The sequence below is a fragment of the Colobus angolensis genome, unplaced genomic scaffold (genome assembly GCF_000951035.1).
Source record: "Colobus angolensis palliatus isolate OR3802 unplaced genomic scaffold, Cang.pa_1.0 Scaffold133, whole genome shotgun sequence".
NCBI lineage: Eukaryota > Metazoa > Chordata > Mammalia > Primates > Cercopithecidae > Colobus > Colobus angolensis.
Genome location: NW_012114411.1, coordinates 4,240,035 through 4,256,695, shown reverse-complemented (window position 1 = coordinate 4,256,695; position 16,661 = coordinate 4,240,035). Strand labels below are relative to the sequence as shown.

At 40.9% G+C, this 16,661-nt stretch overlaps 1 protein-coding gene across 2 annotated transcripts in view; it reads left to right on the top strand.

The window, feature by feature from the left end:
* The window catches only part of ITGA8 (integrin, alpha 8), a 205,515-nt gene extending 189,132 nt beyond the window's left edge, over positions 1-16,383 (top strand). The window contains exons 28-30 of one of the 2 annotated variants that reach the window (XM_011934275.1): positions 3,369-3,470; positions 14,068-14,190; positions 16,236-16,383. In XM_011934275.1, the coding sequence (XP_011789665.1) occupies positions 3,369-3,470; positions 14,068-14,190; positions 16,236-16,322 (312 nt within the window). In that variant the 3' untranslated portion in view covers positions 16,323-16,383. The remainder of the gene's footprint in view (positions 1-3,368; positions 3,471-14,067; positions 14,191-16,235) is intronic. The other variant, XM_011934276.1, reaches the window with a different exon arrangement.
* The last annotated feature ends 278 nt before the right edge of the window (positions 16,384-16,661 follow it).

Below are 16,661 nucleotides of genomic sequence, written 5' to 3'. Positions count from 1 at the left end.
TCTCATCTCAGTCTCTCTGAATCAGAATCTCTGAGCCTGATCTCAGGTATGTCTGAAGTTCAACAAGCAACCACCAGAAATGACAGTCAAGATTGGTGATGAGGCTGAGCGTGGTGGCACATGCCTGTGATGCCAGCACCTTGGGAGGCTGAGGCAGGAGAATCACTTGAGGTCAGGAGTTCAAGACCAGTCTGGCCAACATTTAGTAGAATCAATACCCTGATTCTACTAAAAAAATACAAAAATTAGCCGGACATGGTGGTGCTTGCCCATAGTCCCAGCTACTTGGGAGGCTGAGGCAGGAGAATCACTTGAACCCGGGAGGTGGACGTTGCAGTGAGCCGAGATCACACCATTGCACTCTAGCCTGGGCAACAGAGTGAAACTCCATCTCAAAAAAAAGATTGGTAATGTGATGAATGGAAAATATGAGAAATCAAACTGCAGCCAACAGCAGGAAGGGCAAAGGAAGGAAGTGAAAGAAAATTCCCTTGAAGAAACATGTTAATCCACATTTTACATCCTAGAGTTCAAATGCTATCTATGATGCATTAAGAAACTTGCATATTTATAAATGCAGAATCTGTAAGAGAGAAGCATTCCATCTAGAAAGATTTTGATGCAGAGATGCAGTTTGCAAACTATTTATCAAAGACATGACTTCAAGAGTGGTAATATTTTCTATCAATTTTTTATTGAACTTGGAGATTAAAGAAAACTTCTTCATTGGAGGTTTGGGAGCATGGAAACACATTTGAGAATATAATTATAATCCTTACACACAGGATCTCATTACTAGAATTTCTCTTGTTTCTACCAGTGAGGATGGCAAGGAAATTAGATTGATATCACCAGGTACACCCATGATTTTATCAGCAAAAGTTTCTGAATTGTATAAAAACACTTCTCAAACAAACAAAAATCCAACTTTTAGTTAAAATGGAAATGCTAAGAGAGAAGAGATCATTAGAATAACACCCAAAAAAGAGTTTTCCCAAATAAGTAGAGTTGTTTATTCTGGAGGGTAGGAGTAGAAAGAGAGAAATGTTCAAAGACATTGTAACTTTAAGTATATAAAAGTTACATACATATAAAAGTTACATACTATATCCTGCCCTTACCATGTAGAGAAAAAAAGGGTTTATCTAATAGAGAAAAAAATTGTGCCACAGGGGTAAAAGAACTTTGTAAAAAATATTTAAGCAAAATTATTACAATCCAACCTGTTAGACTGGACTCATGAGGCCCAACATTGGGTTATAGACAGTGATGTACTGGTAGATTTTTACTAACTACTCTCTGGGAAGGAAAAAGAGCCCTGATGCATAGCATCTGCCACTGATTTCAAGTCACCACCACGATCGTCACGGAATACAGAGCTGGGAAGGGATGCCAGGTTCCACACCATTATGTAGTGTTTCCTCTTGCAGATACAATAGGCATAAATCACATCCTGAGCACAGATAATAGTCAAATGTAATAAAATAGCAAGCATGTGGTTTTGAGTATTTATTACCCTTTTTTTAGAAATACAATTTACTTAAGTTTACATTTGTATAATTTAAGTTGTAATAATGGCTCTGTTTGACAACCGGCACCGAAAAGTCTTGAAATCATTAACATTTGGGTCTCAAGAGCCATCACGAGCCAGTTAGGACCCAGCACTGGGTAGATCTAACCATTGTATCCAATAGAAGAGAGCCACAGAAGCTTCAGTTCTCCCAGCAGCCTTCCTGAGTCACTCTTAAATATTTTAACGTTGACTTTTATCAACAGTTAATATGAGATCCAATTAAACAAAGAGAGCTTTGGCTGAGAAGCTCTGTTAAAAACACTGTTTGGCTGTAGGTCAGTGGTTCTTAACTGGGGTGATTTTATTCCCCTGGGGACACTTGGCCGTAACTACAGGCTTTTTTCTTTTCTTTTTTTTTTTGAGATGGAGTCTCACTCGATTGCCCAGGCTGGAATGCAGCAGCGTGATCTCAGCTCACTGCAACCTCCGCCTCCCAGGTTCAAGCAACTCTCCCGCCTCAGCCTCCTGTGTAGCTGGGATTATAGGCACCCCCCACCAAGCCCGGCTAATTTTTTGTATTTTTAGTAGAGACCGGGTTTCACTCAGTTGGCCAGGCTGGTCTTGAACTCCTGACCTCATTATCTGCCTGCCTTGGCCTCCCAAAGTGCTGGGATTACAGGCGTGAGACACCACACCTGGCCGGCATCTTCGATTGTCGCAACTGAGAGAGGGTGCTATTGGCATCTAGCCAGCGGCCAGGGACTCTGGCCAAACATCCTACAATGCAAAGGACAGGCCCCCCACCCCCACCCCAACTCAGAATGTTGACAGTGCTGAGGCCGAGAAAGCCTGCTGGGAGTCTTGTGTAATCTGTGAAATGTAATACAATTGTTTTTTCCTTTTTGAGACAGAGTTTCGATCCTGTTGCCCAGGTTGGAGTGCAGTGGCGTGCTCTCGGCTCACTGCAACCTGTGCCTCCCGGGTTCAAGCCACTTTCCTGCCTCATCCTCCTGAGTAGCTGGGATTACAGGCACCTACCACCATGCCCAGCTAATTTTTATTTTTTTTAGGATTTTTAGTAGAGACAGGGTTTCACCATGTTGGCCAGGCTGGTCTCAAACTCCTGATCTCAGGTGATCTGCCTGCCTTGGCCTCCCAAAGTGCTGGGATGACAAGCATGAGCCACCACGCCCGGCCAATACATTTCTTTATAACTTACTACCAGTTTCTCTCCTAAAACATTTCCGTCTATCTGATAAAAGTTTTGTAATCCATCATGTTTCTCCTTTGTCCTTCACTAGCAGTAACTATATTAATTCTTTGCTTGCTCCTTTTTAGGACTCTGATTTTTTGTTTTTGTTTTAACCTTATTATCCACAGTCTTTTATTAATGAGACAAATTCTCCTTAGAAATAGGAAGAAGATAAATGGATAGATGGATGGATGGATGCTTGGATAGATGGATGGATTGATGGATGCCTGGATGGATGGATGGACGGATGGATGGATGCTTGGATGGACGGCTGGATGGATGCTTGGATGGACGGATGTCTGGAAGGATGGATGGATGGATGCTTGGATGATGGATGGATGGATGGATGGATGCATGGATGTGGATGGATGCTTGGATGGATGGATGGACTCATGCTTAGATGCTTGGATGCATGGATGCATGGATATGGGTAGATGGATGAATGCTTGGATGGGAGGAAAAAGTTAAAAGAAAGAGAAAATTAAAAAGTAAGGATGAAATTTTGCCTTGAAATGCAAAACACTGAAAATAATTGGGTGGCTGCCAGTATAACTCTTAAAAACTTTATATGAAATATATTTAAATAAATACTTTTACTTTCAGAGAAAAAATGATCCCTATGCTCTTGCATCCCTCGTGTCCTTTGAAGTTAAGAAGATGCCTTATAAAGACCAGCCAGCAAAACTCCCAGAAGGAAGCATAGCAGTGAGTATCTTTAAATATATATAGGCACAAATAATTTAATTGAAATAATTGTTTTAATCACTGTCTAGCTTGTGCTAGGCTTTAGTGTTTACATTGAGTTGAGAAAAATTTTCCTCTTTAGCTCACCAATTTCTTACATTAGTCTGGAAATTTCCTAGTGCCTTTTGATCTGGTTTTTGAAATTTCAATATAAATGTCTACCCCAAAAAATTAAAGGTCAGGACTAATACCATTTTTAAATGAAGACATTTTGTTCAGAGAAATTCAGATAGCAGTTATCATTACAATTAAATCGTACTGATTCTTTCATTTTAAACAGCACGGTGAGTCAAGTAAGAAGAAGAAATTCCTTCTTAGGGAGAATAGGCCATGGAGCAGTCGCATGGCTTTGGACAGTCATTTTTTCTTGCTATGCAAAGAACCTTAATTTTGACCTAGAAGGGAATAAAAAAGTCTGCTCTGATCTTCAATTGAATGAAACGTCTTTTTTTTTTTTTTTTGAGAAGGAGTCTTGCTCTGTTGCCCAGGCTGGAGTGCAGTGGTATGATTCGGCTCACTGCAACCATTGCCTCCCAGGTTCAAGTGATTCTTCTGCCTCAGCCTCCTGAGTAGCTGGGACTACAGGCACCTGCCACCACACCCAGCTACTTTTTGTATTTTTCGTAGAGACAGGGTTTCACCATGTTGGCCAGGCTGGTCTCGAACTCCTGACCTTGTGATCTGCCCACCTCAGCCTCCCAAAGTGCTGGGATTACAGGCGTGAGCCAGTGTGCCTGGCCGAAATGTCTTTATTAAAAACTGAAACTACTAAACATTACTGACACCCAAATATCTGCCACAGAACAACTCTGATCATCCTCTGCAACCCGGCAAGGCCATGCAAAGGGGATGAAGGAATGAATGACGAGACCAGCAGGCACCATCACCAAAGCTCTGCCTTTTCAGTTATTTGTGAAGGTGGTCAGAGATTTTTGAAAAACACAATGGTCCAAAAAACAGTGTTAGAATTCCACCTTCATTCCTTGGTAGCCAGTGGATATTTCCCATCCACAGCTTGAACTCTTGGTCCCCCAGACCTTGTTACTCAAAATGTGATTGCAGATGGATGGCATCAGCATCACCTGGGAGGTTCTTAGAACTGCAGAAACAGACCTCTCCAAATCCACTGAGTCAGAGTCTGCATTTCATCAAAATCGTCAGGGCATTCCTAGGTATGGTCAAGTTTGAGAAGCACTGCTTTGGATGGTAGATGAGTTGATACTGTTGTCATGTCTTTCTAGCCTAGATCATAAACTTAATGGTAACATTGAATCTTTCTAACCTAGTCTACTTTCAGTTATCTAAATTAACCACTTGATTTGTGATTCTCTACCCTGAGTATGCAACAGAATCATCACTCATGCAACTTAAAAAGTACATACATGCTAAGACCTCCCCGCAAAAATTCAGTAGGTCTGGGATGGGACCCTGACACTATGCTTTAAAAGTCTTACGAGGGGCAATTCTGCAGCGGAGCCAGGGTTGAGAGCTTCTAGCACAGGCAGGTGGCCTAGAGGAAAATCCAAGGTTTTCAAGATAGAGTCACCTGGGCTTGATCCTGGCCCTGCCTTGCTCTAATTAGGAAACCTTTGGGAAGTCACTTTGCCTCTCTGAGACAGTCCACCACATCCACCTGATGGAATTGTTCACAAGATCAGTAAGATTATCTGTATAAAGCTCTAGCACTGTACCTGGAACAAGTTAGTCTCAAATCTCAATAAATGAGAGTAACCTCTCAAAATGTCTCCCCTTCTCTGGCTAAGTCCGCTAAGTCCAAATTGAAAATGGCAATTAAGATTTGCACAGTTGTGGGAGGATCACTTGAGCTCCGGAGTTCAAGGCTACAGTGAGCTGTGATCGTGCCCAGTGCACTCAACCTGGGCAACAAAGCAAGACCTTGTCTCAAAAAAAAAGAAAAAGAAAAAAAAGGAAAGGAAAAAGAAAAGAAAGATAGATATGTGCATAGTCAAAATATTTCAGTAAACTTCGGTGGTATTTAAAGCAAGCACAGCCACATCTTTCTGCATTTACACCACCTCTCTTTCTTTCCAGCGATGTCCTCTGTATTTTGGATTTATGTTCAACCTAGAAAACAGGCTTTGGGATTTTAATATAGAAGTGTCATCTAAAAATGTTCAAAGGCTTATAACTCTAAGGGAAATAAATCTAAGTCGTTTTGTTTTTTCCAAGCACCTGTTCCCTAACAGAAACACATGTTACGGTTGATTCCATCAACAGGATTGCATCTTTCAGCGCTGGCCATAGGTGACAGCCTGCTGTTCTCAACTCATCTCAAAAGATCCACAAAATAATCTAATACATGCTTTCCCCGACCCTGCCACCCTATTATTGAATTGCCAAAAAAAAAAAAAAAAAGATTTTTTATCTGATGTAGGTAATTTACCACACCAGTTATGTAAAGGTTATTGGAAAAAGATCCAGGAGTGGAAACACTTTCAAGTCTCCGATAGCTGACCAACTGGAGAAGACCTTGCCAGTGCAAAGTTAACTATGCAGCACACAGGGAAATGCTGCCTTACTGTGGCTTGATGTGAGAGAACTCTGAGTGGAGCTGGCAGACGTTGTTTTATAGTGAGCTCTTTTCAAAGGTCTTGTCATTCTTCTCTCGAAGGGAGCCCAGCAGGACCAAGAGGGTGGCTCACACCTGTAATCCCAGCACTTTGGGAGGCCAAGGCAGGCAGATTGCTTCAACTCAGGAGTTTGAGATTAGCCTAGGCAACAAAATGAGACACTGCCTCTACAAACAAACAAACAACAACAGCAACAACAACAACAACAAAAACATAAAATTAGCAAGGTGTGGTGATGCTTGCCTATAGTCCCAACTACTCAGGAGGCTGAGGCAGGAGGATTGCTTGAGCCTGAGAGGCAGAGGTTGTCGTGAGCCGAGATCGCACCACTGCACTCCAGCCTGGGCAACAAAGCAAGACACTGTTCCAAAAAAGAAAGAAAAAAAAAAAAAAGCCCAGCAGAAAAGGAATTGCTTTAAGGTGGCAGAATCCATTGGAACTGGTAGTTTGAGAAGCATCAGAGCTCTGATCTGCCCCTGAGGAAAGTCATTCGTTGTTCCTTCTTCTAAATGAGACTAACTACTAATTGTTTGTTTTCCTAGACCTTTTTGTGTGATGATTAGTTTGTTCCTACTCCCTTTTCAGCATAGTCATAATTCAGCCATCTCTTCAGGCCTGTATTAGCTTTCCTTATGGAAGAAAATCACAGTTCCCATTTGCTGCTTGCATAGTATCTGTGTTTGTAACAAATAAAATTCCTCATGTCATATGATGCTTGTCATGTCCAGAGACAAGGGAAAGATTGCATGATTCAAAGAAATATGCCTGAACACTGAATCATTATACTGCAACAGAAGAAATTGAAATTCAATTATTTGAACACTTTTTTGGCTCACCAGGGAACTTTGGCCTTTGCATGCCATACAAGTAACCCCCAATTCTATAATTTACATCTAGCAGAAAGTGGGATTGTCTAGTGTAATTCCAAAGGTGGTTATTACAAAATATTTCATGAAAATATTTGTTTAAAAACTCGTATATAAACTGTGAACCCATTTGGTTTTCAGAATTGTTAGCAAAACTTCAGTACCTTAATATAGAACTCTTATATTAAACAATTATTTGGAGTTGAAAGTTATGATGGGAACTGCTTGTCTCACAGGGAAGCTGTTTAAATGTTGTCAAAATGTGGGCTCAGCTAGTCCACTTCATGTGATTATTTTGTTCTAAATGGCAGTGTAGGTAGGGTGTCTTCGTATGTTTATTTAAAACATTCTTCTGACCCCACTGAAGTATGTTTACACAAGATTTTGTGATACATAAATAGAGACGTCAACATTAATTACCGTTGCAAATACAAGGGAGCTTTTTCCTTATACCTTGGTATTTTTTGTCAAAATATACAAAAACATATCATAAATGTCTGCAATAAAATGTAGGCATATTAAAGGTTTATTTATGGTCTTTCTTCCATAATAAAAAACAACAAGATTTATGACATGATGAAGGTAAGATTAAATGTTCCCTACTTAGAATCATTTTAAGAAAATCTAAACCACTTACAGTTTATGAATACTACTTTCTAAAATTGCAGATAATTATAATAAAGTGATTTGTTAAACTTACTTAAAGCTATTTTTAAAATAGGTAGACGTTCTTGATAAATAAAACTGTATTAAAATATTTTATTGACTAACTGGCACAAGATTGAATAGTTTTTCCTAAATTTAAGTACTCCAATTACTCAACATGAAACTTCTTTCTTAAAGCAATTGAAATATCTCATCACAAGCCCCTATGCCGAAAGTAAACCTTTAGTCCTAAATATGCTTTGTCTTCTGCTCTGAGTCTACCAAGAATCTTATAATGGGCCAGGTGTGGTGGCTCATACCTGTAATCCCAGCACTTTGGGAGGCCAAGGTGGGTGGATCACCTGAGGTTGGGAGTTTGAGACCAGCCTGACCAACATGGTGAAAGCCCATCTCTACTAAAAACACAGAATTAGCCGGGCACGGTGGCTCATGTCTGTAATCCCAGCTACTCAGGAGGCTGAGGCAGGAGAATCTCTTGAACCTGGGAGACGGAGGTTGCGATAAGCCGAGATCACAAGATTGCACTCCAGCTTGGGCAACAAGAGCAAAACTCCGTCTCGAAAAAAAAAAAAAAAAAAAAATCTTATAATGAAAGACTTGGGTAATTCAGGCCATCTCACCATTGTGTGAAATTATACAGAATGTTCTAGAACTATGCAGTCCAAGAGGGTAGCTACTTGGCTAGTGGAACTGAAGAACTTGTGATTTTATTTCATTTTCACACATTTCAATGTAAACTTAAGAACTGAAGCAGTAGATAGTATTTTTTCCATTAAACACTGTTGTATTACTTTCATAGGACTACATTTCACTTTAACCATTAAAAATTTAGTAATTGTTATGTGCTGCAAATGTGAAATACACATTGATTTTGGAGACTTAGTAAAAAAATGTAAATTATGAGTTTTTTCATATGAATTACATATTTAAATGATAATAGTTTCATCACTAATAAATAATTAGATGATTCATAATAAATAACCAATTACATGTTGAAAGGATAATAGTTTTATCATTAATAAATAATTGTTGATATTTAGGGTTAGATAAAATATGTTTTTTTATTTTTTATTTTTTATTTTTTTTAAGAGAGAGTTTCAATCTTGTCACCCAAGTTGGAGTGCAGTGGCACTATGATGTCAGCTCACTGCAACCTCCGCTTCCCAGGTTCAAGTGATCCTCCTACCTCAGCCTCCCAAGTAGGTGGGATTACAGATGTGCACCACCACACCTGGCTAATTTTATATTTTTAGTAGAGACGAGGTTTCATCATGTTGGCCAGGCTGGTCTTGAATTCCTGACCTCAGGTGATCCGCTCACCTAGGCCTCCCAAAGTGCTGGGATTATAGGCATGAGTCACTGTGCCTGGACCTTTACTCCTTGTAATGTGACTATTAGAACATTTTATATTACGCTTGTGACTTGCAGTGTATTTCTATTGGGCAGTGCTGATTAAGGGCAAGGTTACATCTTGAAGCTGAAAATACCTACAGAACTTCAGAGAACATAGGGTGTTTAATAAATATTATTTGAAATGAGCCAGGCATGGTGGTACATGCCTGTAGTCCCATAGTCCCAGCTACTCAAGAGGCTGAGGCAGGAGGATTGCTTGAGCCCAGAAGTTGGAGGCTGCAGTGAGCTATGATCATGCTACTGCACTCCAGTTTAGGCAACAGAGTGAGACCCTGTCTCCAAAAATAAATAAATATTATTTGAAATGAATGAAAGATTCTTTGTATATGTCAGCGTTTAGTCATGAGAAACTCTACCGTTTGTGACTTATTTTTCCTCATTATTTATTATCTAATGGCTACTTCTATCTAAGCTTCCTGTAGGCTTGTCAAAATGAGCTGTGAGACAAATATAGATATTAGAAATAACAGAGTTTTGGTGTTTGTCAACATTTTCTTTCTTGCCCAAGCCTTCCCCAGAACTAGACTGCAATCCCACAGCACTAACACATATTTTTTTTTTTTTTTTTTTTTTTTTTTTGAGACGGAGTCTTGCTCTGTCGCCCAGGCTGGAGTGCAGTGGCCGGATCTCAGCTCACTGCAAGCTCCGCCTCCCGGGTTCACGCCATTCTCCTGTCTCAGCCTCCCGAGTAGCTGGGACTACAGGCGCCCACCACGTCGCCCGGCTAGTTTTTTGTATTTTTTAGTAGAGACGGGGTTTCACCGTATTAGCCAGGATGGTCTCGATCTCCTGACCTCGTGATCCGCCCGTCTCGGCCTCCCAAAGTGCTGGGATTACAAGCACTAACACATATTTAAAGAAACTTTGGCCCTGTAAAAGTGATCAGTTAAGTCATCTTCTCTTAAGCTTGCCTGTGCAGTCAAGTCTCTAGTTTATCTATACAGAGCATGGAGTTTCAGGAAAAGCTTTGCTTTACTGGTTTCCACCTGCACATGGGATTCCCCACTGCCATTTACTGATTTAGAGACATGACCACGTCACATGACTCCCCATCGTTCCATTCCCAGAAGGACCTCTCTTGCCGAGACATATACGTGCATCTTCTAATGATGTGTGCAGAGGCAAGGACAAGGTTGCCTGATTCGGAGAAATATGCCTGAACACTGAATCATTTCAGTGCAGCAAAAAAAAATTATTCAGTTATTTGAATAATTACCTTTGGCTCCTTGTCTAACTCTTTCCAGTAAGAGTCAGCATCTCCTCTGCTCTGGACACCAGATGAAATGCTCTGGGTTGCTGTTGTTGGTTTTCTGTATTTCCACTATTGTTACTGTAGTGACTTCTGGACTACGCTGCAAAAGCCTACATACGTTTAGCAAAGCATCAAGGGTGAAGGAAGGTCTCTGCAGCTGCACCCATCTTAGATTGAGAAGATTGGGCAGTCTCGGTATCATATGGACATCCTACAGCTAAAAGGACCAGGAAAGCAGAAAGCAGGCATGGGAGGAGAGTCACTCAGAGGCTGCCTTCTTTTAAAACTCTGTGTATTCCTTTCCGCTAATGAATTGCATAGGATGACATGTAGGAAATGTATATGGTATTCATAATCGTAACATCAGAGAAAAGGTATGAAGTGTTTTTCGTTTTTTTGTTTTGTTTTGTTTGAGACAGAGTCTGCTCTGTTGCTCAGACTAGAGTGCAGTGGTGCGATCTTGGTTCACTGCAAACTCTGCCTCCCAGGTTCAAGTGATTCTCCTGCCTCAGCCTCCTGAGTAGCTGGGACTACAGGTGTGAACCACCACCACCACCACAACTGACTAATTTTTTTTTTTTTTTTTTTTTTTTTTTTAGTAGAGACAGGGTTTCACCATGTTGGCCAGGCTGGTCGAGAACTCCTGACCTCAAGTGATCCACCTGTCTCAGCCTCCCAAAGTGCTGGGATTACAGGCATGAGCCACCGCACCTGGCCCAAAGTGGTATTTTTTTTAAACAAACTTAATGTTACTGGAAGCAGACCGGCAACAGTTTTGATGATGAGAATTTCAGAATTTGGGAACTGAAAGGGAATTTCCGAATTTGTGATCACTGCATGGGGATCATCTTCCCACAGACTTTTTAAAGACCCTGTTTTCAGGCTCTTTGGGAGTAAATGTAAACAAAAAGCCAGTAAGTTTTGTAACTATCCCTATAAAGTTGTTCTCTGCTTCCAAAGACCCTAAGAAGCATATCCTCATCAATTTCACATTTTCACTGTACTTTTTTATCACTGCTACAAAAAAAAACTTCAAATGTCTTTACTAGCTCTTTGTAAGTGACCTTCTCTGCTTATTTCTATAGATACACCAGTTTGATAGATGATACATCAAAACCTGCAATAACCAAGTGGCAAAGTCACCTAGCAAAGTACTCAGTGGGTATCCACTAAGCCCATTCCATTTCTTTTTATTAAGCTAACAATTTGAAGAGCCTCTATTTCAACTCCTTTAGCATGTTTTGTGTTTTCTCTAACTTATAAAACTTGAACTCTTTTCTGTTTAACATAAAATAGTAGGCAGCAACTTAAGATACTAATTATTTTTTTTATGAGACTGAGCCTGGCTCTGTCACCCAGGCTGGAGTGCAGTGGCACCATCTTGGCTCACTGCAATGCAACCTCCACCTTCCGGGTTCAGGCAATTCTCCTGCCTCATCCTCCCGAGTGGCTGAGACTACAGGCGCCTGCCACCACACCTGGCTAATTTTCATATTTTTAGGAGAGACAGAGTTTCACATTGCCCAGGCTGGTCTCAAACTCCTGACTTCAGGTGACCCACCTGCCTTGGCCTCCCAAAGTGCTGGGATTACAGGCATAAGCCACTGTGCCCAGCCTTAAGGTATTAATTAGGTAAACCAGGAGAGGAACGATCCATTGCCTGTCTCACCCTGAATTACCTATTAGAAAATTTTGGTGAGCTCTGACACATGCTCAAAATAGGGACTAAAACTATATTGTGTCCTCAATGGACTTGGGGGTTATGAGAAAGTAACATTTACATGAAACCTCGGAATTTTCCATGGCTCCAGATTTCTCTCTCCTGGGGTCATTATAACTGGCCTGTGAGTAGATGATCACTACTGTCCCTTTCAGTTCCAAAATTCTGAAATTCTCATTATCAAAACTGTGTAAGTCCACTTCAAGCAATGTTAAGTTCATCTTGAAATACCACTTCATACCCCTTCTCTGAGTACAGTAAAATATTTGGATTCAGCAGTAATTTCATACATGTCATCAGGTGTAATTAAAGAATGGTACATAAAAAGAGAAATAATCTAGTTCTTGATTTGCTCACGTAGCTGTGTACATGCAAAGAATTATTTTCATTTGATAAATAACTGTACAAATTTGTGGAGTACATGGGATATTTTGAAACACACATGAACATAATGTAAAGTGATCAAATCAGTGTATTTAGGATATCTATTGTCTCAAACATTTATTGTTTCTTTGTATTGGGAACATTTCAAATTTCTTCTACCTATTTTGAAATAGACAATAAATTATTGTTAATTAGAATCACCCCACTGTGTTACTGAACACTAGAATGTATCCCTTCTACCTGACTGTATGTTTGTCAGTCAACCTCTCTTCATCCAGCCCTCCCCACCCTACGCCAGCTTCTGGTAACTGCCATTCTACTCTCTACCTCCATGAGATCCACTTTTTTAGCTCCCATGTATGAATGAGAATGTGTAATATCTGTCTTAGATCATTTCAGAATAAATTATTTAGGCTGCAGCATCCAGGTGGCATTGCAACCACGGTGGGTCCTTGAAATGGATTTCTTCAACATATGAACTATGTGTCTTGTCCTTAAACAGCGGCGAGCAGGGTGTACATAATGTCACCGTGGTGATGGACTGTCATGCTTCACACTGATGTGTCAGATAAAATAAGGATAAGATGAAATAATGCCCAGCGAGGAAAGTTAACAGGCATAGGAAGAAAATGTAATGATGAGTAGGTTGAGGCCAGCCTTTTTCTCATGAAGAACATCTATCACATCCTTGGCATGTTCCTGTCAAGGTGGAATGACTCCCTCCCTATCTTATTCCTCTGTCGATTCCTTTATTAGTGTAGATATAAATGACATTTGGGGCTGGAGAATCAAATGAATTGAGTCATCAGTGTCTGCTGCATGGGGGATGCAGATCAAGAAGGAAGGAGCAATAAAAACCAAGACAAGCTGAGAAGGGCACCATCAGGGTGCTCAACTCTAGTTAAGAAGACAGAAGCGGCTGGGCACAGTGGCTCACACCTGTAATCCCAGCACTTCGGGAGGCCCAGGCGGGTGGATCACTTGAGGTCAGTTCTAGACCAGCCTGGCCAGAATGGTGAAACCACGTCTCTACTAAAAATACAAAAAAAAAAAAAAAAAATAGTCGGGTGTGGTGGCACATGCCTGTAACCCCAGCTACTGGGGAGGCCAAGGCACGAGAATCACTTGAACCTGGGAGGTGGAAGTTGCAGTGAGCCAAGATCATGCCACTGCACTCCAGACTGGGACACAGAGTGTCACTCCACTCCAAGTGTCACCTCTCCAAGCATTCATGGTTATTCACAAGCTTACCTCTCTCAGTGAGGCTAGCTGAGTTCTAAGGAGACACATGGTAGACAGACTCATTCAGTTTTTTAGTGAGTCTACTTTTTGCCATTGTTCCCATAAAAGGTACAACCCAAGTTATGGCCATTCCTTTCCATCTTGTTGATTCCTGACCCACTCAATTCTATTCTAGGGTTTCTGTGACTTGAAGCCACCCACCCACCAAATCTCTCATTAGAATTTTACGGAACGACGCAGATCTGAGAACGCGCTAGCTTTTAAGAGTTCATGTTCTAGTGCTACTTTTCAAATATCCCCTAGATAATTTCAGTTGTCATATGGATCCTTTCAGATCAGCTTCCAGTATTGTATTGGTAATTACTATTTTATTTCACCAAATAGTTTCCCCATTAGAGCTCATTTGCTTTGTTTTCCATTTCAGATTAAGACATCAGTTATTTGGGCAACTCCGAATGTTTCCTTCTCAATCCCGTTATGGGTAATAATACTAGCAATACTTCTTGGATTGTTGGTTCTGGCCATTTTAACCTTAGCTTTATGGAAGGTAAGTTGATTTACTTTATTTTCCTTTTAAACTAGAGGGGCTGTTGAGGGAATTTAGGGGGATATAGTTAGGGATTTTAAAAGACAATTATGGAGGCATTTTTGGAAATTTTGAACAGTCTGAAGGATATAAAGGGAAAATCATGTCTTGTTTGCTTTGGCATACTTAATGTGTTTATATAGCTGACATTTAAGATGACTGGAGGTGCTTAGTGTCGCTTTCATCTTAAGATTTCTTGTAAATAAATATATAGAGAGTTAGGCTGTATTAACTAAGACCTGTGATCTTTTTTCCAGTATGCTTAGAGTGATAATATTCTAATGGAGACTTCTTTTTCTTGTTTAATTAACCAAGATCGTAAGCTTTTTATTGACACGGCCCTATCATCAATCCTTTGAGATTTTTTTATAAGCACTATTCAGATGCAATTAATATAGGTCAATTCTGATTTTTTATTTCAGCTATTAATGAGGCCAAATAGACCATGCATGTCATAGGATGCTTGTGCTTGGTTTTTAATCTTGCCAATTAGTTTGTCTCCATTGGGAAGCCTGAACTTAGTCTTTGATGTGTTTTACTGAGGTTTGTTCTAAACGCCCACAATAGGAATTAATTTCTGGCCCCTAAACAATTGCCAGGTTTCACAGAGCCTTCCATTCCAAAATGGAAATGACGTCCGAGTTACATGACTATAGAGTAATTAACCTAGTCACATCTCTTATAACTGTGTGGTGTTCCCTAAAATCATAGTGCATTTTTATTTGGAAACAATACGCAGCATGGCTAATAGACATATAAACTGAGAAAACCTTGACTTTGAGTTAAGTAATAGCGTTTCTGATCATTATCGGCCGTTTGTGCCATCCTACACCCACGTGGTCTGTGACATACCTTTAGAATGGGCTTTTGTGTTGTTCTGTCACTCACAGTAACTGTATTTCCAATGAGTATGAGACACAATCATGTGTGCCAATTGACAGGATATTCCAGTAGCTCTAGGAAAGAGAGATGACTCAAGGTCTATAAGCCAAACCCAGTTAATTGGCTTCCAACATGAGAAACAGAAGAAAAAATTGAGGTTCCAGGTGTCTAGGAAAAAATATAGTTTACTTGGCAAAGTACTAATTTGACACTGAAGAGGAGGAAAATTCTAGAGTCACCTCCTCCTTGAATTGCTGGCTAATCTTTGGAAAGTCACGAAGATTCTGTGCCTACCTGGTTCTGGCATTGAAATAAATGACAAATCGATTCTCCCTCTATATATGCTCTCTGTTCCACCAAGCACGGAGGGATGTGTGGCCATCTCTTCACTTCTTCCTATAATCCATCCCAAAGCAGCCGACAGGATTCTTTAGGAGACAATCTCCCTTTCCTGGTCAATAGTTAGTGCTTCTGCTCCAGTAAGCATGTGGGAAACCCTTGGGACACATTCCTGTGATCTCAGGAAAGTATCCAGGGTCCATAAGTGGTTTGTATGAAAGGGACATCTTCTACTCCAACTGCAGGGCAGGAGAAAGGGTGTGAGCACTCTGCCCTCCTGCTCACCTTGCCCTATGCAATAAACTCTCTACAAGTAACAAACACTCTGCTCACGCCTCCTAATTTGGAGAAACGAACTGATTATATGCACAGAGCTCCAGGCTCCTTCGAAAATCCATAAAGGGCCAGGCATGGTGGCTCACGCCTATAATCCCAGCACTTTGGGAAGTCGAGGCAGATGGATCACTTGAGGTCAGGAGTTCAACACCAGCCTGGCCAACATGGCAAAACCCTGCATCTCCTAAAAATACAAAAATTAGCTGGGTGTGGTGGTGCAGGCCTGTAATCCCACCTACTCTGGAGGCTGAGGCAGGAGAATCGCTTGAACCAGGAGGCGGAGGTTGCAGTGAGCCAAGATCACGGCACTGCACTCCAGCTTGGGGGATAGAGAGCAAGACTGTTTCAAAAAAAAGAAAAAAAAATACGTAAAGTGAAAATTCTTTGAATGAGGGGTTTCACAGGTTCCCAGAATGACATGATTTCATAGCCCATCTTTCCCTTTATAGTGTGGATTCTTTGACAGAGCCAGACCTCCTCCGGAGGACATGACCGACAGGGAACAGCTCACAAATGACAAGACCCCCGAGGCATGACAAGAAAAAAAAGACCAAAGACCTCAAACATGGGTCCTGTTCAAAGAAAAAGAACATGAGGGTTAAAAATCAAGGCTTTCTGATACCTGACAGTCACCCAGGAAATGGAGGGCACCCTAGAAACATCACCTCATCTACACCACACTTTGGAGAAATTGTCATGGGTGCCCACTGAGCCCTGCTGGAAAAGGAAACACCAACGCTGGAGAAGCCATCGGCAATTGTGGAAGATTTTCTTTTGCTTTAATCGTTCTGTACTTGGCAGACACTTTGAAATGGGTATGGGAACGTAAGTTGCAGTCCGGATCAATCCAGCATAAGTTGCAGAGATGAAATGTC